At 34.8% G+C, this 23,623-nt stretch overlaps 1 protein-coding gene across 8 annotated transcripts in view; it reads left to right on the top strand.

The window, feature by feature from the left end:
• Positions 1 to 10,178: 10,178 nt before the first annotated feature.
• The window catches only part of LOC143255140 (glyoxylate/hydroxypyruvate reductase A-like), a 113,296-nt gene continuing 99,851 nt past the window's right edge, over positions 10,179 to 23,623 (top strand). For 4 of the 8 annotated variants that reach the window (XR_013030449.1, XM_076510350.1, XM_076510345.1 and 1 more), the window contains exon 1: positions 10,240 to 10,258. Coding sequence is in view for 3 of the 8 variants with exons in the window: in XM_076510347.1 (XP_076366462.1) it covers positions 13,659 to 13,776; positions 17,645 to 17,803; positions 21,345 to 21,382; positions 22,608 to 22,744 (452 nt within the window). In the remaining 5 variants the exon portion in view is untranslated. Of the gene's footprint in view, positions 10,259 to 11,043; positions 11,246 to 11,483; positions 11,503 to 13,645; positions 13,777 to 17,644; positions 17,804 to 21,344; positions 21,383 to 22,607; positions 22,745 to 23,623 lie in introns of those variants that run through there. The other 4 variants (XM_076510347.1, XM_076510348.1, XM_076510349.1 and 1 more) reach the window with 4 other exon arrangements.

Raw genomic sequence — 23,623 nt, 5'->3', positions numbered from 1 at the left:
AAATGGTTATTGACATGGCATGTAAAATGAAGATAGTTGACGCTATTGATATCAAAAGTATGTGAGGGGTGCCTAAGGTATGTAATAATCAAAGCACATGAGACTTCTTGCCAACAGCAAGGAAAGGGTGTAATACACAACAAATTTGGTAAATATTCCATTAACGCACTAAATTATGGTAGAGTCAAGCTCATTTAAAATTCAATTCAACAATTTCACGATAGATGTATATGAATAGACTTGGCATCGTAATGTTGTTTATCATTGAAACTAATAATACTATATTGACCTCACATTTCAAAGACAATATTTTTTTTGAGTAAGCAAATTTATACAATAGATCTAAGCGTTAATAAGACAGTAGCATAAAAAAGATGGTAATCCACAAAACATTTTACAAAATTTATACCGTGATGCACATAAATTGACTAGACGTGTGTTAAAGTTAACTTGAAGTATGTTCTGTAATGATAGAGTGACTTGTACTCTTCAAATTTTACTTTTTAAAAACCTCATCTTAAATTTGGATCAATACAGTATTTGTTTTACTTTCGAAAGCAAATGTTTAAATAGCTTCTCGTTCTTCATTTTTCTGTATTACATAACACTTCTTTGCTCTTTGTTATCTTTTTTTACAACTTTTACTGTTATATGACTTTCTAACTCTGTGAATTCAAAACTTTTCGTAATTTTTATTTGACAGCTGCATTATTTGTAACTAACAGAGAGCAAAAGTATAAATTTGCTGACGTGTATGGAGTGTAAAGTCCTTCAAATAAACATATTTGAACATTTTGGTACTTTTGTTTGTCATTGTTGGCATTATTTAAGCAATTCCTGTGTGTGTGAAAACGACTCATTGGGGTTGAGAAAATTTTTTTACGTACAGGAGCGAACAATGTTTCGACCTTCTTCGGTCATCATCAGGTTCACAAAGAAAGGAAGAGGTAACTGACTGGTAGCTGACCACATGTTTGAAGGGGATTGTGTAACTGAATGTAGAAATGTAGAGGACGTGCTTAGATGTTTGAATATATAATTTTACATTATTTTATTATCATTCATTATTTTATATTTTTATTTTTAATATAGGAATAAAGGTGTTCATTTATGTTGGTTTATTTTGGGATTGAGTTGTTGTATAAGTAAGGCTTCTTTAATTTTGCGTTTGTTTATGTTTGTTTCTTTTTTAGTATTTGGGTGTTTTCTAGGGATATGTTGTGCTTATTTGATTTGCAGTGTTCGAAAACGTGTGAAGGTGACCTTTTGTGTTCTCTGAAACTGCTTTCCATTTTTCTACTTGTTTCTCCAATATAGAAGTCGTGGCAGTTATCACATTGTATTTTATAAACAGTGCAGTTTTACATGGTATAGACCTTAGTTTTGTGTCTGGTTTTTGAATACATTTGGTATTAACTGGAATGTCATATTTTGTTACTAGTTTTTGCCAAATGTTGGTTATTTTTCTGCTGATGTCGGGAATATATGGTATGCAGCAGTATATGGTTTCGTGATTTTTTTAAATCGTGGGGTATATTTACTTTTGTTAGTTGATTTTGCTTTTTGTCTTGAGGTGAGCGTATAATGTTTTCTATTGTTTGTGGAGGAAACTTATTGATGTTGATGAAGTATTGTTTTATTTGTCTAATTCATCGTTAATTTTATCTTGTGAGAATAGTTTTATGGCTCTGTTTATTTGGTTTCTTAGTATGTTGAGTTTTTGTTTTGTTTCATGTGCTGAGTACCAAGGAATGTGGCCGTGCATGGCCAAGCGTGTTAAGGCGTACGACTCGTAATCTGAGGGTCGCGGGTTCGCATCCCCGTCGCGCCAAACATACTCGCCATTTCAGCCGTGGGGGCGTTATAATATGACGGTCAATCCCACTATTCGTTGGTAAAAGAGTAGCCCAAGAGTTGGCGGTGGGTGGTGATGACTAGCTGACTTCCCTCTAGTCTTACACTGCTAAATCAGGGACGGCTAGCACAGATAGTCCTCGAGTAGCTTTGTGCGAAATTCAAAAAACAAACAAACCAAGGAATGTATAGTCCAGTATGAGTGATTTTTCGGTGGATTGGTGTTTTAAATTGTGTCTTGGTTCTTGTAATTTTGAGGTTAAGAAATGATATATGATTGCTTTCTACCTGTTTACATGTGAAGGTGATGTTGGGATGTATAGTGTTAATGTGATTGAAAAAAATAAGTGTGTGTTCTGTAGATGTGAATCCCACAACCGTGTCATCTACATATCTGTTCAAAAACCAGGCGAAAATCTAAGGTCTATGCTATGTAAAAACTGCACTGACAGACACCACACCAAAATTATTTATAAAACACAATGTGATAACTGCCAAGACTTCTATATTGGAGAAAAAGCAGAAAAATTGAAACCAGATTCTGAGAACATAAAAAGTCACCTTCACACATTTACGAACACTGCAAATCAAATGAGCACAACATATCCATAGAAAACACCCAAATACTGAACAAAGAAACAAACATAAACAAACGTAAAATTAAAGAAGCATTACTCATACAACAACTCAATCCCAAAATAAACCAATATAAAGGAACACCTTTATACCTATATTAAAAATAAAAAAGAATAATAAATGATAATAAAATAATATAAAATTATATATTCTTACATCTAAGCCCGCCCTCTACATTCCTACACTCAGTTACACAACCCCCTTCAAACATGTGGTTAGCTACCGGTCAGTTACCTCTTTCTTTTTTTGTGAACCTGACGATGATCGCAGAATGTCGAAACATTGTTTGCTCCTCTACGTAAAAATTTTTCTCAACCCAAACGAGCCGTTTTCACACATGAGTGGGTTTTCACGACATCATTGATTAAGCAATTCCTATCTCAATTGGAATGCCGGGTAAATGATATTAGTTTTAAAATATTGTATTGTATATACACGACATTATTTCGTTACTTTAAATTGCATATTTGAATTTGTACAAACACTTCTGAGACCGAATTATCATTTAAGCACTGTAGTACTTAATAGTAGGATTGTGATGACACAAAATGGCGGTCATAAAAATCACACGTTTAAAGGCACATTTGCAAAAACTAAACAATAATGACTATTTCAAAGTAGTGACTAAGCAAAATTGAAGTTTTTATACTTATAAAGCTACCTAAATCCATATATATGCGTTTATTGAGTGAATCACAATTTCATTATTCTGACGAATTATCTTCTAAATGGTTTTTTGGACAAGCATACAGAAAACATGACGAAATTTATCACTTATTCTTTCACAGAATTCTCCATATCGGGATCCAGTGATTTATTTCTTGGATCGAAATGATGGTAGTGAGAGAGAAGGTAACTAATCTACGGCATTCATCACTAAAATCTTGGACTATTCTAATAGAAAATATTTTTTCGCCACTCACGCTTCCAAAACTCAGAACATTATTTTTCGACAATGGAAGGCAAAGCACAGACTTCAGGTTTTACAATCAGTCATTCTAGCTCCCCCGTCAATGGCACAGCGGCATGTCTGCGGAGTTATAACTGTAAAATCCGGGTTTGCTTCCCATGGTGGGCAAAGCGCAGATAGCCAGTTGATTGTGTAGTTTTGTGCTTAATTACAAACAACAACTGTCATGCTAACTAATAGTCATATTCGGTCCTAAAAAGGCCCGGCATGGCCAAGCGTGTTAAGGCATGCGACTCGTAATCTGAGGATCGAGGGTTCGCATGCCCGTCGCGCCAGACATACTCGCCCTTTCAGCCGTGGGGGCGTTAAAAGGTGACGGTAAATCCCACTATTCGTTGTTAAAAGAGTAGCCCAAGAATTGGCGGTGGGTGGTGATGACTAGCTGCGTTCCCTCTAGTCTTACACTGCTAAATTAGGGACGGCTAGCACAGATGGCCCTCGAGTAGCTTTGTGCGTAATTCAAAAAACAAAAAACAAACATCCGGTCCTAAATAATAAATGCATTATAATGATGCACTCTTTATTATATATATATAATTTATTTGCCTTAAATAAAGCGAATTCTTTATAATTGAAATACAACAAGTTCTTCAGAAGTGTTTAAACACAATGATCTCTGTGCTTTGTCCATTGCGAGTATCAAAACCTGATTTTTAGTATTATAAACTCTCGCGTTTAACGCTTAACTACTGAGGGAGTGCACAATTCACTTGCGAATTTTCTGTTTCGAAAGCGTAAATGAGTATATACACCTGTATTTAGGTTAATAAGGATGTATTTACCTGGTGTGTGAAAACTGGGCTATTGTGAAACCTGTAACTGTACAATAATAGTTATATTTGATACTACGCTTTAAAAATTAGATATAATCGAGTTAAATGTAAAGAGGTATAATATTCAGAAAAAAACATGTGTTAAAAAGAATTATAGGGACTGTACGCAACCCAAAAGATTGGTTTCTTTGTTTTGAATTTCGCGTAAAGCTACATGCGGGCTATCTGTACTAGCCGTCCCTTGTTTAGCAGTGTAAGACTAGAGGGAGGGCAGCTAATTATCACCACCAACTCTTGGACTATTTTACCAACGATAGTGGGATTGATCATAACATTATAACGCCCCCACGGCTGAAAGGGTGAACATGTTTGGTGTGACGGGGATTCGAACCCGCAATCATCAGGTTACGAGTCCAGTCTCTCAACCACTTGGCTGTGCAGGGCCCAACACAAAAGAAACGATACTTTCGAATGAGATTGCCAGATTACTATATTAGGTGCTGTAATGTTTTAAGGAATGGAATACAAAATCGCCAATATTTACAAGTAATTTAATTTAAATTTATTTATTTATATAAAACATGGTGATTTTGTAGCCCGTTCTTTTACTACCGTAGTTTTTTCATTGATGCACAACTGTGCACATTTATATAAAACATGGTGATTTTGTAGCCCGTTCTTTTACTATCGTAGTTTTTTCATAGATGCACAACTGTTACAAAAAACAACAACAACAAAAGTCAATAAAACTAGAAGGAAACTTTAGTTGGGCAGCTCTCAAAATTAAATTTCTTGAATAAGTCGAGTATAATTCAATTTTATTTTTTTCATTACAGTATGAGCAAAACACAACGCAAGCGATGGGGAGATAACACTGTGTAACACAAATTTTGTTCCTGGATAGTATTTGTTATTTCTTAATTGCTCATGTTGTAAAAGTGCAGAACATGGCCATTATTTCCTTAAAACTTTGCTTTTGTGACCTGGATAATGAAATTTAGAAATTAACCTATTTTCTATGTAAAAACGGATAAATTTGCACATTTTCATTTTCTTAAGGTCTGAATAAAACAATATATGAACCAAGATTTACATGCTTGCTTGCTTGTTTTTAATTTTGCGTAAAGCTACTCGAGGGCTATCTGCGCTAGCCGTCCCAAATTTAGCAATGTAAGACCAGAGGGAAAACAGCTAGCTTTTCGCGAAATTCAAAAAACAAAAAGCAAACAAACGGTCCAAAATAATAAATGTATTATAATGACGCACTCTTTTTTATATATATATAATTTATTTACATTGAATAAAGCGAAATCTTTATAATTGAAATACAACAAGTTCTTCAGAAGTGTTGAAACACAATGGTCTGTGTGCTTTGTCCATTGCGAGTATCAATACATGATTTTTAGTATTATAAGCTCTCGCGTTTAACGCTTAGCCCTCGAATAGCTTTGTTGCATCGGAGTAAGGTTTTGTAGTTTGTTGTATTTTGGGTTTATTATTGTTGATCTAGGTGTGTGCGTATAATTTTTTCCACAGTTTTTTGGAGGAAATTTGTTGGTGTTGATGAAGTGTTGTTTTATTTTATTAATTTCATCGTCAGTTTTATAGGCTGAATATAGTTTTGTGTCTGTGTTTATTAGGTTTCTTAATATGCTGGGTTTTTATTAACGTTCCATGTGTTGAGTCCCATGGAATGTGTAATTCAGAATGGGTTATATTTTTGTGGATTTCTGTTTTGAATTGTGTATCGGTTCTAGTGATCTTGAGGTTAAGAAATGCTATCTGGTTAGTTTTTCCTGTCCACAGGTGAATTTAATGTTGTGGCGTTTTGAGTTAACGTGGATGAAAAACTGAATGTGTGTTCTGTAGATGTGAATGCAGCAACTGTATCATCAACATACCTGTACCAGTACTGTGGTAGGTGTAAGGTTGAACTGATCGCTTGAGATTCAATCTGTGTCATAAAAATGTTGGCTAGAATTGGTGACGCGGGATTTCCCATGCTTAGACTCTTTACCTATAGGTAGTTTTTGTTATTGAACATACACTGCTGGCAAAATCTTAAGGCCAATGAACATAAAGAAAAAATATCGGTTTTGCGTTGTTATACTCAACCACTTATTTGAGTAAAGCTTCGAAAAATGAAAATAAGAAAAGGGAAAATAAAAAATGAAAAACTTTTTTAGCATTTAATAGGGAAAATGTGAACACTATGAAATTAGTCTAAATACTATGTGATAACTGCCACGACTTCTATATTGGAGAAACAAGTAGAAAAATGGAAACCAGATTCAAAGAACATAAAAAGTCACCTTCACACGTTTTCGAACACTGCAAGTCAAATAAACACAACATAACCATAGAAAACACTCAAATACTAAATAAAGAAACAAACATAAACAAACGCAAAATTAAAGAAGCCTTACTTATACAACAACTTAAACCCAAAATAAACCAATATAAAGGAACGCCGTTATACCTATATTAATATAATAAAATAAATAAAATTATATATTCAAACATCTAATACCGCCCTCTACATTTCGACACACAGTTACACAACCCCTTTCAAACATGTGGTCAGCTTCCGGTCAGTTACCTCTTTCTTTGTGAACCTGACGATGACCGAAGAAGGTCGAAACGTTGTTCGCTCTTCTATGTAAAATATTTTCTCAACCCAAACGAGCCGTTTTGCATATAAATAGTCTAAATACTAGCTGGTCAAAAGTTAAAGACCATACAAAAAAGTCCCAAACATGGTAGAAAATGCCCAATAAGAGGTCTCAGTCTCTGTGAATAACTTCAAACATTCACTTTGGCATGGTCGATGTAAGCGTTTGCAGAAGGCTGGCTGGAATGTTATTCCAAGTGGTGAAGATGGCTTCACGAAGATCCTGCACTGTTTGCAATTGACGTCCATTTCTATATACTTCCCTTCCCATCCACTCCAAATATATTCAATGGGGTTCAGTTCGGGCGAACACGCTGGATGGTCCAAAAGAATCACGTTATTCGCCATGAAAACGTCCTTTGTCCTGTTGAAAGATCCAGTCAAGGACGTATTATCGGCGTACAGGACTATCCGCAAGATAGAACACGAGGCGCACCAAACGCGGCCGTCAGTGTGTACTGGGAACCAGCGAATCTGTATGGATATAAAGACGCCATTTCTGAACTTCATATCGATGAACGGTTTCCAGGTAATGTGTCATTACCCGGATATGCGACGACTGTGTCGCCTAGAACTGCCACTAGAGTTCTGCTGTGCAAGGCACGGGAGATGGCTAAGACCAAACACATATCTAATTTGGAGAATGGTCAATCGTTATCTAACATCTCTGACATTCTAGATGCGTGCTTTGGCTATTACCACTATTTATTTTCGGCTTCACCCGAGGACGAGGGTTTGTGGGATGACATTACTCGGTTTTTGCCCTCCCTCGACCTTTTCTTTCACGACCAGCTGGTAAAACCCATCAGCTTGGGTGAGTGTTGGTCGGCCATTCGGTCCATGCCACTTGGAAAGTGTCCTGGGCTGGATGGGCTGCTGGTGGAATTTTACAGCCACGTGTGGCATGTTGTTGGACCCTCTTTCGTCAGATTTTTTAACGACTGTCTGACTATGGGGTCTCTGCCGCCGGGAACGCTGGATGGGCTAATTACACTTATCTGTAAGGATCCCAGCCAGTTTGCAGATTTTTTTCTCGTGACAACACCCATTTCTCTCCTGAGCGTGGAAACTAAGATTATTTTTAAGGTCCTGTGTGCCCATTTGGGTGCAGTTATGCCTTCCTTGGGTCACTGTACTCAGACGTGTGGCATGTGGGGCAGAAGTATCCAACAAAATCTGGTGCTTCTCAGGAACCTGTTCCACTACATCCCGAATCGGGATATCCATGCTGTTTTTGTGTCTCTCGATCTCTATAGTACGTTCTGGGGAGGTGTGGCCTTCCTCCAGTTTTTGTCCAGTACGTGCAAGCCTTGTATGCGACTGCTTGGAGCAGGCTCTTCGTTAACTTCTGCCTTTCCCATCTTACAGGGGGTTTGTCAGGGTTGCCCATTGTCCCCATCGCTTTACGCGATAGTTATCGAATGCCTGCTCTCTCATCAGTTCCACTTGGTCTCGGTGCGTGACCTCCAGATGTCGAGGGTTCGTGCGTGACGTACGTTGCGCATGCAGACTATGTGAACCTTCTCCTTCAGAACTTCACATCGTTAGGTTCAACACTGGCCATCGTCCATCGATATTTTCGGTCCAGTGCTGTCCAGCTGAATATTCCCAAGTCTCTTGCATGAGGATTTGGCAAATGGGCCTCGTCTGCCGACTCCCTGTTTGGTCTGGATTGGACCCCTCCCAGATCACTTGCTTTGGGGTTCGTTTTCTCGCAGGTCCTGGGGCTGCTTGAGAGGAGATGGTTCAACGTGTTGGTTCGGCAGTGCACGATTACCGACCGCTACTGCCCTCTTAACCTGTTTGACAGGGTGGAGGTGGTGATGAGGAGGATCCTCCCCTTGGTATGGTACCTGGAGACTGTCTTTCCTGTGGATGACTGCACATCACGAGCCATCGAATGCCATGTTTCTGCCTACCTGTTTGGTGGCAAGTCTGCGGCAGTGTCTCGACTCTACTTGACGCTGCCGCCTCGCAGGGGTGATCTGGGTATCTCATGTGTCTGGACCCAGTGTCTTTCCCTTCTTCTGTCAACTACATTTTACTGTCTGTCTTTGAAAGGTCACCCCTGTTGCCGCCTCACGAGATTCTTGGTTGGCACTGGGTGCAGGCTCTTTGGTGTTCCTTTGCAGCCTGCAGACACTTATGTGTTTTTTCTGGGTCCCGCGTCTCTCGGAAGAGGCCATACTGTTCTATGTACTGGCCCCTGTTCCCAGTCATTTGGCCTTTTCCTTTCAGTCTACCATCACCGTCTGTAAGTACGTCATCTGGCTTGCTTGAAACAAATTGATTTTCGAGCAGGAGTCGGTGTCGTACTTTTTTATGCTGAGATGGGCCAGATATAGGCTGTTACTCCGCCTTGAGGTGGACTATCAGTGCCTTGGTTCTGGGACATTTTACCATCTCTGGTGGTATTTCCATTTTGTGCGTTGGTGGGGTGTCGGGTGGAGATCGGATTCTGAGCCACCCTGCCTCCACTCTCGCTTCTTGTAGTTATCAGTGTATATATTTCATGTTTTTTTTCTTGTATATGTATCATGTTTTTTCTCTTGTATATATGTTTTTTGTATAAATTTCACGTTTTCTTCTTTTTTATCTTGTACATGTTTACTTTGAAATTCTCGTTCTGTAGAAATTTTCAACAGCAGTTTTGCTACGCCCAATTTCATCAGCGATGGCACATTGAGAGAGACCTTGCTTTTGCAGCTCGACAATTCTGCCACGTTCAAACTCTGTCATCTTTTTAGCCTTTGCCGTGTTTTTACCCCATGTAACACAGGAGATGTCAATGGGAGATATTGACAAAGCTAATGCTTGAACACAAATGACTACATTTCGTTACGTGTTTACCGATTAACGCTTCGTTTCAGTATGGTTTTAAACTTTGGACCAGCTAGTATTTAGGCTAATTTTACAGTGTTCACATTTTCCCAATTAAATGCTAAAAGTGTTTTGATTTTTATTTTCCCTTTTCTTTTGTTTCATCTTTCGAAGCTCTACTCAAATAAGTGGTTGAGTCTAACAACACAAAATGCATATTTTTACTTTATGTTCATTGGCTTCAAGATTTTGTCCAGCAATGTAAGGTCAGTTTTGGTGGTAATAGGGTTGCTAACTAGCTTCTTGGGATGTGTTGTATATGATTAACAACTTGTAGAAGAATTTAGTGAAAATTAATAGCTGAATCTTAACCAAATTTGCAAGACGATTTTTTATATTTTAATAAATTATTTTTCATTATTGAATTTTCATTTTTTTTTCTTTTAACGCAGATGGTTCTGGGGATCAGTCACATGTAATTTTGTAATAGAGGTGTTCTGGTGAATTTAAATTAATACATTTGTATATGAATTGGTAAGCGTTGTGTTTGTACATTTATATATATATATAGCGAGTCTTGTTTGTTTTTTTTTTCACTTTAGTCAAGATATAATTAACAAAGTCATTAGTCTTTAGTCATTAGCAGAAGAATTTGGAAACAATTAAAAGCCGAAACTTAACGAAATTTGCAAAACGATTTTTTGATAACAACTCAAAACTAAGAATAAGATATTTCTAGCCACATATTTCGAATTTGCTTCTTATTTCAATTTTATAGTCTCAGAAACAGTTTTGGTAATTATTATGAAAATAAAAACCTCAGTATTAATGCGAGTTCTCAGGATTAAAATTTAATTAAATACATTAAAAAGTAAGACTGATAAAATGAAAATTCGGCCTTTGGAGAGTTGGGGATGCTTAAAGAAGACTGGTTATGGAATGACCGAATTGCTAAATTTTTATCTTCAGTTTTAATTTAAGTGCTAGTGAACAGTATTAATTATAATTACACTTTAACATGGTTAGGTACATAATCACTTTCTTTGATGACACTATCATCCTAATTGCCCGTTCAGCGTTTTATTCTGTAATGTGTACGAACTTGAACTTTTCCCAAAAAGTATTGTAGAAAAATCGTTAAGTTGACAAGAATGATAACGTTGATGGGCCAAATTGAAAATTTTATGGGTACTGAAAGGTTAAGGCCTTTAATAAATAAACCCATAACAAAAATGTGTGAAGGACGGACGCAGGTTACTGTAAATTGGAATTGGAAACTATGTAATATTACACGTAGGGGGAAAGCACGGTCCCTTTTACTTTTTGATCAATCAATATTACTTTTGTTGTGGTAAACGTTTTGGATAGACTTGTGAAAACACTGTGACACCAACGCCAACAAAAGTTGTAATTTTGTTAGAAAGTTAGCATGGCTTCACATGATTGAATATATATACATATATTTAAATTCATTGCTTTTTGCCAAAGATATTGCTTATGTTGACGATGGTAACAGTAAAGGTGTGGATTTGGTATACCTGGATTTCATGAGACTTTCTACAAAATGAAAAATTAAAATTTAATTATATATAATTACAGTAACAGAAAATTAAATGTAATTGAGTCAGGAGTTGGAAGTGTGGAACAAGGTTTTCAATGAGAGCCTTAATTTTTGGATATATGTTGATGGTATTGACAAAACTGTTAGAAAAACTTGACAGTGAAAGTTTAATGCAATGTTAAAATTGGTTATATTTGGAAGTGATAGTTTATTGCAGGTTTCTTTATGTAACTATGCACAAATTATACATTGTGTAGTTTCATTGTTATGATTTAGCACTTTTATTATTGGGTTATGTTACTAAAACCTAAGTTTTATTTTATTGCTTAGATTACTTATTATCATATAATAATGTAGTATGTAGAAAGTTTTGGGCCTTGATAAGGCTATAGCAACACATACAAAATGTAAAGTGAAATTATCACATATTGTATTGTAATAACAGACTATAAAAGTACAATTTGTCATGTCAGTTGTATTCTAAAGTAATTGAAGAGCTGTGTGGACTTTTGACAAAAAGAGATTTATTTAAAGCCCTGGATAGAAGTGTGGTGATTGTTATCACTATCTGTATTGTAACAACAGAGCATAGAAGGATAGAGGAGCAGTAACATGATAGGTTATGTCTTTAAAATAATTTTCTCTTGAGAAAGAAGGGTTACAGGTGATGAATACTTAATAAAGGTAGATAGATAGCTGAATATAGGGAGATAGATAATTGTTGAAATGAATGGAACATCTATGATGGCCCAAACAACAGATTGTTGTCCTTCAAATGTCATTGGAAATGTAAACAATGTTGGTATAAGTCATGTTCAAGAGAAATTGTTTTGTTTTTTTAACATATCAGGGTAATAGTATTAATTACCTCAAAGCACTTTTATTACAAAAAAAAAATCTAACAGTTTTGCTTTAGACTTAACATTGTATAGCTATGCATTAGGAAAGTGACTGCATCCTAAAGAAACTGAAGGCAGTGAGGCATTATCCAAATAGAATAACTGTTGCAGATATACATGTGGATGTATGTATATGTTGCACTAGCTGGGAGTGAAAACTACCTGTTGTAGGTCACCACAATGTGCAGGAAATAAGCTGCATGTATTCTCACTAAGTCAGAATATTGTCTTGCTACTGCAATGATAAAGAAATGTGAGCTGGGATTAGACCATCATGAAACAAGTTAGTTTTATAGTACTGATGACCAGTCACTTTGGTAGTAACAGTGTGTGGTTACACTTGTGTGATAGGAGTGAGTAACTTAATTGAACCTCATTCATGATAGGTATAGTGGCTTATTATTATTCCTCTTGAACATTGTGTCCATGGCTGCATGATCTATAATAAAGGTGTGTTGCTGACTGTGAAGAGGATGTTTCAAAAGGATTCAGATTATTTGTTGAGTTGGACAAACAAATATTAGGTGGCTTTTGTTTATTATAAATGCAAGAAACTGTACATAGGTTATCATAATTTAAATTATAAGTGTAATTTTGATACAAACAACCTTATAATTAACAGTTTTGAAGAAATGGATATTGATGGTTTTGTTCATTCTTGAGAACCATTCAGATTGTTTGCTATTGCTAGTAGCAGGGCAAATAGGATTTTTGGTTGTATCTACATAAATTTTGAACATCAGTATAAAGATGATACAATTTCATTGTAAATAACACTGGTTAAGAGTAAGACCAAATGTGATGTGTATTCAGTCTTAAACTCATTACCTTAAGATAAACATTGAATAATTGGAAAGGGTGTAAAGGAAGACCACCAGGGTGGCATGTGGAATGAAGAGGATACTGCATCAGAAGTGGTTTTCTTATGAAAACAGAAGAGGGAAGGATTATGTTTAAGATTATTAACAGAATTGATAGAGTTTTTGTTTTTTTCCTGTTCTCACTGGTGAGAATGGGTATACAAAGAGATACAAGTATAAAGTTTGGCTGGGTTTGAATTAATATAAGTTCAGGTTTTATTTTTCTAACATAGTGGTTGCACTTTTAAATGGCTAGTCTTTGAGAGGATTGGTTTTTAGCTTAGACAATGGAACAGCATCAGTGAACCAACAGGATCCCTGTTGTTTTTAAATATTAAAGTTTAAGTGAAAGAAACAACATGATTATTTGTGTATCTTAATATTTTAGACTATTTTTCCCATTTTATAAAATTATGTTATTACATCTCTGAAATTGTTTACTTGTTTAGTTTTGACAGTAGGGACCAAGCACCACTTGGTTAAAGAATGGAAAGTTAAAAAAAAGTAAAAACATAAGGTAAATCCCATTTATCATATTAAAGCTATTGTTTACTATTGTTTATGGTTATTTAAAAATAGTTAACATTTAAAATGTTTTCAGTATATCTTGAGCAATGTCAGCCCTAAAGAAGACTGGAAGTGTATTTGTCCTATCACTAATAAAAGACCTTGGAAAGGAGATCAGGAAACTTCTCCCAGTAGATATAGAAATGAAAACAATCATGCCTGTTGGTAAGTTACCAGTGTAAATGAACATTCTGTAGTTTAGTATATGTTTAAAAAAAGATATTCAAAAGGATAAATCTTTTAGTATATTTATAGAGCATAATTTCGATATAGTACCCTCCCATTTCTAACAAAATTAGCTTTTCATGTTTTGTACTTCCCTCTATTTGCAAACTTCTTGAATGCATGTCCCTTTGTTGGAATCCAGAGTTCAAATATGTTCCTTGTGGATATCATTACATGCCACCTATCCATCAATAGGAGGGCAGTGTATCATTTGATGCATGTAACACTTTCTATGCACCACTATTGAACTATGACTTCTCTTTTGGCAGCTGTATTATTCTGATGTTCCTCTTTTGCTTTTTTACAAGTTAACTCAGTGTATCACTTTTGCAAACTTTTTTATATCTTAAAAATACTTTTCACTTGTAGTGGAATTCTTTTAGATTTTTCCATGTTATTTCTTGTGTTTGCTGCTTATGAATTTTGAAGCTACTGTCATCATTCTAGGCACTTTTCCAGTGTCTGATGCCATCTTATTAGCCACAGGTACCAATGACCTGTCGCGGAATGTATTGTCACTCAGTTGTTTGCTACATTGTTTATAATTATTTTAAGCATCAAAAATTTAAATTGTTTTCATCAAATTTTGAGCAATGTCTACCCTTAAGAAGAAAGGAAGTGTCATCTGTGTTTTGCCAATACTAACAGATCTTGGAAAAGAGATTGGAGATCTTCTCCTACACGATGTGGAAGTGACAACAGTCATTCCTGTCAATAAGTCATCATTGTAAATTAGAATTTTGTAGTTTAAGGAAAATTTACATATAAACATTTGAAAACTACAATTTCTTTGTAAATTTTAAAAACAATTAAATTGTGAGTCCTTGGAACTGTTTCTTTGCTGATGTATATACAGTTCTTAAAATGTTTATCTATTCATTTGAAGTTTTCTATACTGTTTGCTAGTGATTCCTTTTTTTTATTATCGAAATTAAATTTTTGATGGATCATGAGCTCTTAGCTATGACAGTAAATTAGAAGTGAAGAAAATCTTCATTTCTGAAAAAAAACACAAGGTAAACAAAAATCAGGTATGGTTGACCAATGGGGACACTGTGAAAGATTCTGGTGGGTTCTCTTGTAAGAGTACATTAAAAAAATATTCAGTTTTGTTAGCAGAATGGAGAAATAATTATTTGTTTATTGCCACTGTGTTAACATTTAGGTTTAACACGTGTTAATTCTCTCAGTAGTGGTGTGCATCAGAATGAATATCTTTCACAGTATTTCTGTTGGAGTCATTATCTCCTCTTATTTTGTGGAGAAGTCAGTGTTTTCAGAATTACTGATTGTGTAAAATATGTATGTCTAGTGTTTTATTATACACATATGCTTGTTCTGAAATTTTATTAAATTTAACTGGTCCTACCCTGACAGGTATTTATAGTATGTTCCCTGATCATGCTTGGTACAAACTTTTCTTTGAATTAAACTTTATTTATGCTCGAAGTATAAATACGATATTGCTCACAAGATTGACAGCATTGGCTGACTTTGGGAAGATCACAATGCCCTGTTGTTGTTATGTTATACAACCTGCCAAAATGTAGTAGTAAAAGATAGTAATATAAGTATTGGTATATGTACTTATCACCATTATGGTTGCTAGTTAATATGACTGTTTTAACAATTGGTACAAAACAGGTTTGAGGCAGTATTTGTAAGGTTATGAAATTCCTTAACTAATGCCTTTGATACCTAACATAAAAGTTAAGAAACTACCAACTAAGTATAGTTTGGTCACAGTTATGAGTGTAGGTTACCATTTTTCAAGAAGTAACTGTGAAAATATATTTTTAAACAAAGTTTTTAAAAAAAATTGAAAAATCAAGCAAAAGGTCTAAGGACGTCCAAGCTTTGTACAGATATGTTTGATGAAAGTCACCTTATTTAAGCCTGACTCAAACCTGGATCTTTTTTGTTACTACCCAGCCTGTGCTTATGCAGACTTCTATTTTGGTGTTGAAATACATGAACTTAAGTGCATATTTTTGGTATTTTTATGATACATTTATGGGCTCTTCTTAGTATTTTCGAGTGCAGTCTGCTCCTAATAGAAACTATGTTTATATTACGGTGGTGAAAAAAGATGTTGGATCACCAACTTTCTTTCACACTTTTCATGGTTTTTGTAACTTTTATGAGATTATTTATTGCAAAAGTGCCAGAACTCGTGTAAAATGGTTATAGATATTGTGTGTTGTAAGCTGACTTGTATAACAGTCATCCAAACATGTATGTATCTTCACTAACAACCCAACCATAACAAATTTATTAAAACAGATGATTAATAAATACTTGGCAAATATGAAAATCTTCTCTGAGTAAGTAAATCTAGGTTTGAAGATAATGCCACTAATGTAATTGTCAAAATGTTGTCACAGTATATGTTTTTTGTTTTAATATTTGGTTGTGCCTCCTCTAGCATTGATAACTGTTTGACATTGCTGTGACATAGGGTGCACAAGGGACTGAATGTAGACAGGAATGAGTTCATAATGTCACATGTGGATTATGCTTCTTAGTTTCTTCTCCTGCAAGTTGCTGCCCATTTCTTCCAGCATTTTTGATAGGATTGTGATTTAAGTTGTTACTGGTCACTTGGTGTATTTTGTTGATCCTCTCTTTTTGAAGGTGGTCTTTCATCTGAAGCAACAACAACAAAAACACCAAGAAGTCTTTTTCAAGAGACAGAGTGAAGTTTTCTATATTTCATGTCTAATGCATTGAGTGCCTGAATATTATCAACCTTTTTTTTCAGCCTCGTAGCATGGATCAGAGTTGTCCTGGAATGTGCACTGGTTAGTGTCACTGAAGTGATCCCAAATTGTTGGCTTTAACTGGGACTTGATGTACTTATTGGCATTGACAGAGTTCTTTACAAAATGCAGAGATTCTACACCCTGGCTAAAGGTGCATCCCCATATCACCTGATCCTACAGATGTTTCAGTTGTATTAAAATACACTGGATGAAACTCTTCACCATGTTAACCCTATAGAAAGTACTTCCCATGAGACCCATGCATATTGAACTTTGATTTGTTTGAAAAGACCACTTTTCTCCACATTGCTTCAGTTCAGTCAGCATGCTGTTTGGCACATTTATATTAAATTTTCCTTGTTAGGAGGGGGGTCGTGACCATGTTTTTGTGAGACTGGAATTGTGTGAGTGGTGACAATGACCCCTTATGTTTCTTGCTATGCTCTTTTGAGATTGATAATTGTGTAGGTTCATGCATATCAGAACACCATTGGCAGTTGCTGTGGAAGATTTATCCCTACTCCCTTCCCTTCTGTTTGTAGCTAAAAATGGCTGATGTAATATAGACAGCCTAAAAACTATTGATATAATAATTAGGTAGTATTATATCACCCATAAAACAAATTTGTATCTACATGCATAAAAAAAAAAATGGGTGATGCAATAAAGTTTTCCATCATTATAACTATGAGAAGTCGCGTTTATAATAATAAATCATATTATGTTGCAGACACTTTCAATTAACCTGTTATGCTAGATATGTGAAATACTTTTGTTGTTTTTTACTGTCCTGGAGATTTTTTTTGTTAAAAACCACAATTCAGCTTGGTTGAACATTAAGTAGGAAGTGCTGTTTGTATATTATTCTGTATTTTTCAGCAGTTGAACATGTAAGAGCTTCATGTTGCCGAACTACATTACGTAGCTAGTTGAAGACCCCTGTTTTTTTTTATTTTATTAATTCATATTTACATATCATGATTCATCTTTACTCCTATTAAAGCTTTATTCAAAACATTTCTGATTTGTTAATGTTTTCACTTCAGGCAAACAAGAGAAGTCAACTAACCTTTGGGAAGTTATTTTGGCAGATGATGTTATTAAGCAGTTAGAAGGAGCAGAGATATTAGTTACTGAGAGCTTTATGTTAAGACAGTTCATGTATGACATCCCATCTCTAAAGTGGGTGCAGTGTACTTGGGCAGGTACTGTGGTAATCAATATATAGTGGATTTAACAGTGTTATGGTTTTTTGATATTGTTTAACTGTTTGTGTAAAGAGAAAGTTGGTTACTTGATTTGAAATATACTGTATTCAATGAAAACAAAAACAGTGTTTTATTTTTGTTTGTTTATTGAATTGTTTGTAGAACCACCAGAGTGCTTTTTGTTCTAACCATTTTTAATTTTGAACTGATAGACTAACTAAATCTCTGTAGCCCTCCTCTGAATCACTTTTCATTTAAGACAACATCAATAAAAAGAAACATTTGTGTAGTACAAGAAACTAGAGGAAAGAAAGTATTTGATAATGTATTAATTATTAAGTAGCTTTTATGTATATACATACACTAAACTAATGGCATTATACATGCTTTAAAAGTAATGTGAGAAATAAATCTTTTCCATTGTGAAAGAAAAATTGTTCTTTGGCTTTAAATTTATTATTTAAGTTCACCTTAGCATACATGCAGAATGTATTTACTTTTGCTTCCATGGATGAATAGTATTCTCAGAGTTGTAGAGGTTAATTACACTTTTATAATCAGCTTGCATATCTGATGCAATACTTTTTTTTTACACAAGATTAACTACACTAATTCATTGCTACTTTTTATATGTAAATTTTTTTGTTAGACACTCCACAAGTCTTCTGCACTCTCCCCCAGTGTAATCAAATGATTCCAATGTGTGTCTTTTGTGTCACTTCTCTGCCAATAGGAGTGTAGTACACTCACATGGCACCTGCGACTCCCTCTCTTCATCTCTACTAAACTGTCACTTTTCGTTTGACAGCACTTGCACTCAAATGTCTTTCTCTTTTATCTTGATTAGTGCTTTAGGTTGACTTTGTTATTGTAGTGGTTTCATTTTAACATACTCAAATCTGAAAACATTCAGGTGCAGCTACCATTATTCTGTTTGCATTTCTTTTACTTTAAACACTTTTCTTGTCTGTTAAAACATGAATTCCAAAATTAATGACACCACTTTTGATATCTACAGCAGACAGCCTATTCACCACACACAGGCTTCAGATGTTGGCAATCCATTGGGAGATTCGTGTACATTTACTCACAGGGAGATTTAATGTTATATGGGTCAACCTTTTATCTTCAGACATTGTCCCAATTTCCTGAACACATGGAACTTCAGCAGGCTTACAATGTTTTTTATTGCATGTATTCTCCTCCTAAATTTTTTGTGCCTTCCCATACCCTTCCTGAGGATTGTGTTTGGCCTTCCACATATTTTTTGGACTTTATTTCTCTGATGTGTGATGTTTTGTCTCTTGTGTTATATCTTGTGACCCATGTCCTTCATTACTGCACAACCTTTCTTTCCAACCCGATTTGTTCTCTTTTCTTCATCCATTAACATTTGGGTTCATGCTGAAAAATTTGTTTCTCATTTGGGTGATGGTGTTAGTATTCCTCTTTATCCATGGGCTTCAGATCAGTATGCCCTTCCTTATTGTAGAAGTGACCATTTATATACCTGTTTGGGAGAGGGCCCTGAACCTCTAATTACATTTTACCCATACCCAATGCTCCTGTTTCCATCTTACCCTTGCATCTCTTTTGGTGTCCTTCTACAATCCATCTTCTGTCTGAAACTCTTTACAGAATATCCTGAGGGATTTTCTTGGGATATCCTCTACTTTCTTACCTCAATTCACCCGTTCTTCGTCAATAGAAGTGTATTGCGAAAAATGAAGGTCTTTCACACATGGGCTTAGGTTCAAGGATTTCCTACTGTTGCTGATTTTTTGTAAGTTTCTCATGTGGCTTTTTGACCAGACATTTTTTATCTCTTCGATTTCAAGTAGCTTTAGTTCTTACCTTTGTCTTTTTCATTACCACAGGGTTTTTCTCTCATTCATACTTACCGTGTTAATCTGTTCCACCTAGATTCGTTGATCTGTTCTTTATCTGCTGTTATCTCCTTTCGAACCTACCTGCTTGTGTTCTTTGTTTCACCTGTTCCTCAAGGCCTATTTCTTACTCTTTATGGCCTGTAAGCATCAGTGGTCTGGCTTGTTTGCTACTGATGTTACATGCACACAATCTATCTATCTATCTTTCTTCTTAATCTAGAGTGTTCCTTCCTTCCCCAAAATCTCAATGGCTCAGTGGAGTAATTCCTCCTTTTTGCCTATTATCTTTCTCTCTGTTCTCCTTTCTACTCCTATTCTGATCCAAATAGACTTCTTTGTCCTTTGCATTCTCTGTTTTGTTATATTGTCTGTACAGCTTCCTTCTGTGGTTCCTGTGGCAACTATTTTCATCAAGAGGTTTCTCCCCTTTTACTCTCACCAACTGGATTTGTCATTTGATTGGTTTGGCTTATTCCTCCTTGTCCCCTTACTTGTTTTGTGTTACTTTTCATAAAATCCAACACCTTATCTTTTCCTTCACTTATCGTCTTCACCAACTTTTGGAGGAAATTCAACAATTGGATATCTGGACCAATCCTAACACATTCCTCTCCCATTATTTACATCCACAGATATTAGAAATATCAGCTATTACTGTTGTATCTTTTGCAGTGGGCTGAGTGGCACCCAGTGGTTAGTATATTAGACTGTAAATCTGAAGTTCGTGCCAAGTTCCTGTAATAAAAAATCACATTCTGTTCTTTGGAATTGTTAGTATATTATAAGAGTGACAGTGGAATGACTGTTCCATTTTATTACAATAGTTTTAAAGCAAATATTCATCAGTCAGTCAGATTTGGTTTTGGTTTATGTAGAATCAGTTTAAAATGAATTTTTATGGGGAAAGTAAACATTAGTTCTGCTGTTGTTTCTAAAATCTTTTATCTAGACTATGGTCATCATGAATTCTCTCTAACTTGATATTCTTATTTAGGCATCATTCATATAGATTTCTTTTGTTGTAATTGAGTTTGAAGTTATGCAATATTGCTTGGTATAGAAACCTTATTTTCCCCTATAATAAGCCCAATTATACACATCCTATTCACATAGTATCTCTTATTGACTTCACTTATTAATTTTTATAACTTGTATTTTGTTTAAGAGGCCTGACACTGCCAGGTGGTTAGGGCACTCAACTCAGAATTTATGGAGCATAGGTTCGAATCTCCAACCCAGCATACATGCTTGCCCTTTCAGATGAGGGAGCATTATAATGTGATGGTCAATCCTACTATTCATTGGTAAGAGTAGCCTAAGAGTTGGCAGTGGTGTATTTATGTAGGGTCAAGAGGGGGCTCAGCCCCAGGTACCATGGTCTTATTGGGGGCCCAATGATAATTTTATTGTGTAAAATTACATTACATGTAGGGCTCACCCAACCTAGAATCTGCCACTAGTGGGTGGTGATGACTAGCTGCCTTACTTCTAGTCTTTCACTGCTGAATTAGGGATGGCTTGTGCAGATAGCCCTCATGTAGCTTTGTGGAAAATTTATAATAAACCTTTGTTCAAGATCCTTACAAATTCTTCAAGAAGTTTTTAATCCTTTACAGTTAACTATTTTGAATTGTGTGTTTTCATTATAGGTATGGAACCCTTAATCCAGTTCATGGATCCTCAAAAGGTATATATATATCTATGTTCTTAGAATGTATTTTAACATTCAGTGTTATTACAGTATGTTAAATCTTTTGTACAAAAGCTATGTTATATATGTTTTAAATTTCTGCTAACAGAACGTCATAGAATTTTGATTTGTGTTCTAAAAATCTATAAATAATTTTAAAGTAAATAGTTATTGTAAACAGTTGAGGAACTTTAGCATCCTTATGAGATTCCATTGAGTATTCAGTGAAACCGAAAATGACAGTCTCAGTGCAGTTTTTTCTCTCATTTGATAAGTTAGTTTTTTTCTTTAAAGAGAGAGGCAATTTATATCTGTAGATTTAATTTGAATAAGAAAGTGAAGCTAAATTTTCTCAGTTTCTAATATTGTAGTCAGTGAGGTTTATCACAGGTGTGACTATAGTTGAAACTTTTATTCCTCTTAATAGTTCAAAACAAGCTGAAAATAATTATCAAAATCAGTACAGTAAAGATGTCTCTGACACAGTTTTGTTTTTTGTTAACATTAATTTGTGTATATATTTTGTGCACTATATAGTGTTTTTGTTGGGTATGTCATTATATTGGGAACTGCTTCTGCTGTGTTAGGTGCATGTTTTGACATGAAGCATTATTGATATTCATTCGTGAAATATTGTATACTTCTAGTGAATAGTTATACCATTTTTATGGTAAGTTGAAATGACTTAATTTAGTTTAATTTTTTAATGTTTATTTTTAGATTAAGTTTTATATTAAATACATGGCATAAAGTTACTAATGTACTTCTTAGTGACTTAACTGATAATTCCATGGCAAACTTGGTAGAATAAGTGAGGGGTTTTCATCATTTTCACATATGCAAGTGCATGTGTTTATTATATGAAGAACAACAAATATGCTAATTTACAGTTAACAGTTATTTTAGTGAATATTTTACCTCTTTTGTAAGTCTTTATTTTCATCCAGTAACTTTAAAAAAATGTTTTCACAGCAAATATTTCTAACTTGGGCAATGGAACAAACATAAAACTATATAAGATATGAATAAATTATGAAAATTTACTCCTGATCTCTGTATAAGATCTATTTATTACATAACTTTGAAAAGTTTTGATAATTGAAATCTGGAAGTAATTTATCTAATTTGTTATCAGTATAAGTTGCTCATCAGATATAGAACTTCAAATAGTAAAATAATTTATTAGTGACATTATAAACAATCCTTGTTTTATTTTTTAAAGCCTGAACCACCATTTGCAGTTACAAGGTATGCAGATATGAATGTGGGAAATTCATTGGCTGAATATGTTGTTGGTCAGATAATTAATAATGAGAGGAAATTCTACCAAAAGTGGGAATCACAAAAGCAAAAAATATGGTAGGTGAACCTTTTTTATAGAAAATAATACACACAGCCTTATGTTTAAAGATTTCTGAACTTCCTTGGTAACATTTAAGATATTGTCATCATTGTTGGATAATGATCCTTTGTGGTAATTCAAAGATAAAACAGTTACAATTACTTGATATCCACAATAATTAAATATTTGAGTACTTTGTGTGCAAGGATGGATATGGTTATTTATATAGGATTGAATGAAAGAGAAGAGACAGCATAAGCTGTAATAAAATGGATTTAAGCCACACACTTGGATCTGTAGATTCCTTCCCAGATCTGTTGAGGCTCATTTGTTAGACTAATTTGTCATATCCTTGCTGATGGATCTAAACAGGCTTTGACTTTGCTTCGTTATCTTCACTCCCATTCCAGACATGCTCATCGTCCTCCATAGTTATTTCACTATCATTCACATGAGTCACAGCCTCATAAAATAAACCTCACTACTGTGTCTAAACCAATTATCTTTGAACACTCCAGATGTTAAATGGTTTGAATTACATAACTGTAGTTTAAATGTTCTTTCATCTAAATACACTGTTGTCCAAAATCTTAAGGGCAATGAACATAAAGAAAAAAATATGCATTTTGCATTGTTAGACTCAACCACTTATTTTAGTAGAGCTTCGAAAGATGAAAATAAGAAAAGGTAAAATGAAAATTAAAAAACTTTTTTAGCATTTAATAGAGAAAATGGAAACACTATGAAATTAGCCTAAATACTAGCTGGTCAAAAGTTTAAGACGATTCTGAAAAGAAGCATAAATCGATAAACATGAAACAAACATGTCATTTGTGTTTGAGAATTAGCATTGTGAACATCTCTTACTGACATCTCCTGTGTTACATTGGGTAAAA

The sequence above is a fragment of the Tachypleus tridentatus genome, chromosome 7, assembly GCF_004210375.1.
Source record: "Tachypleus tridentatus isolate NWPU-2018 chromosome 7, ASM421037v1, whole genome shotgun sequence".
Classification (NCBI taxonomy): Eukaryota; Metazoa; Arthropoda; class Merostomata; order Xiphosura; family Limulidae; genus Tachypleus; species Tachypleus tridentatus.
The sequence above is the reverse complement of the archived record's forward strand: the minus strand, read 5'-3'. Positions and strand labels throughout refer to the sequence as shown.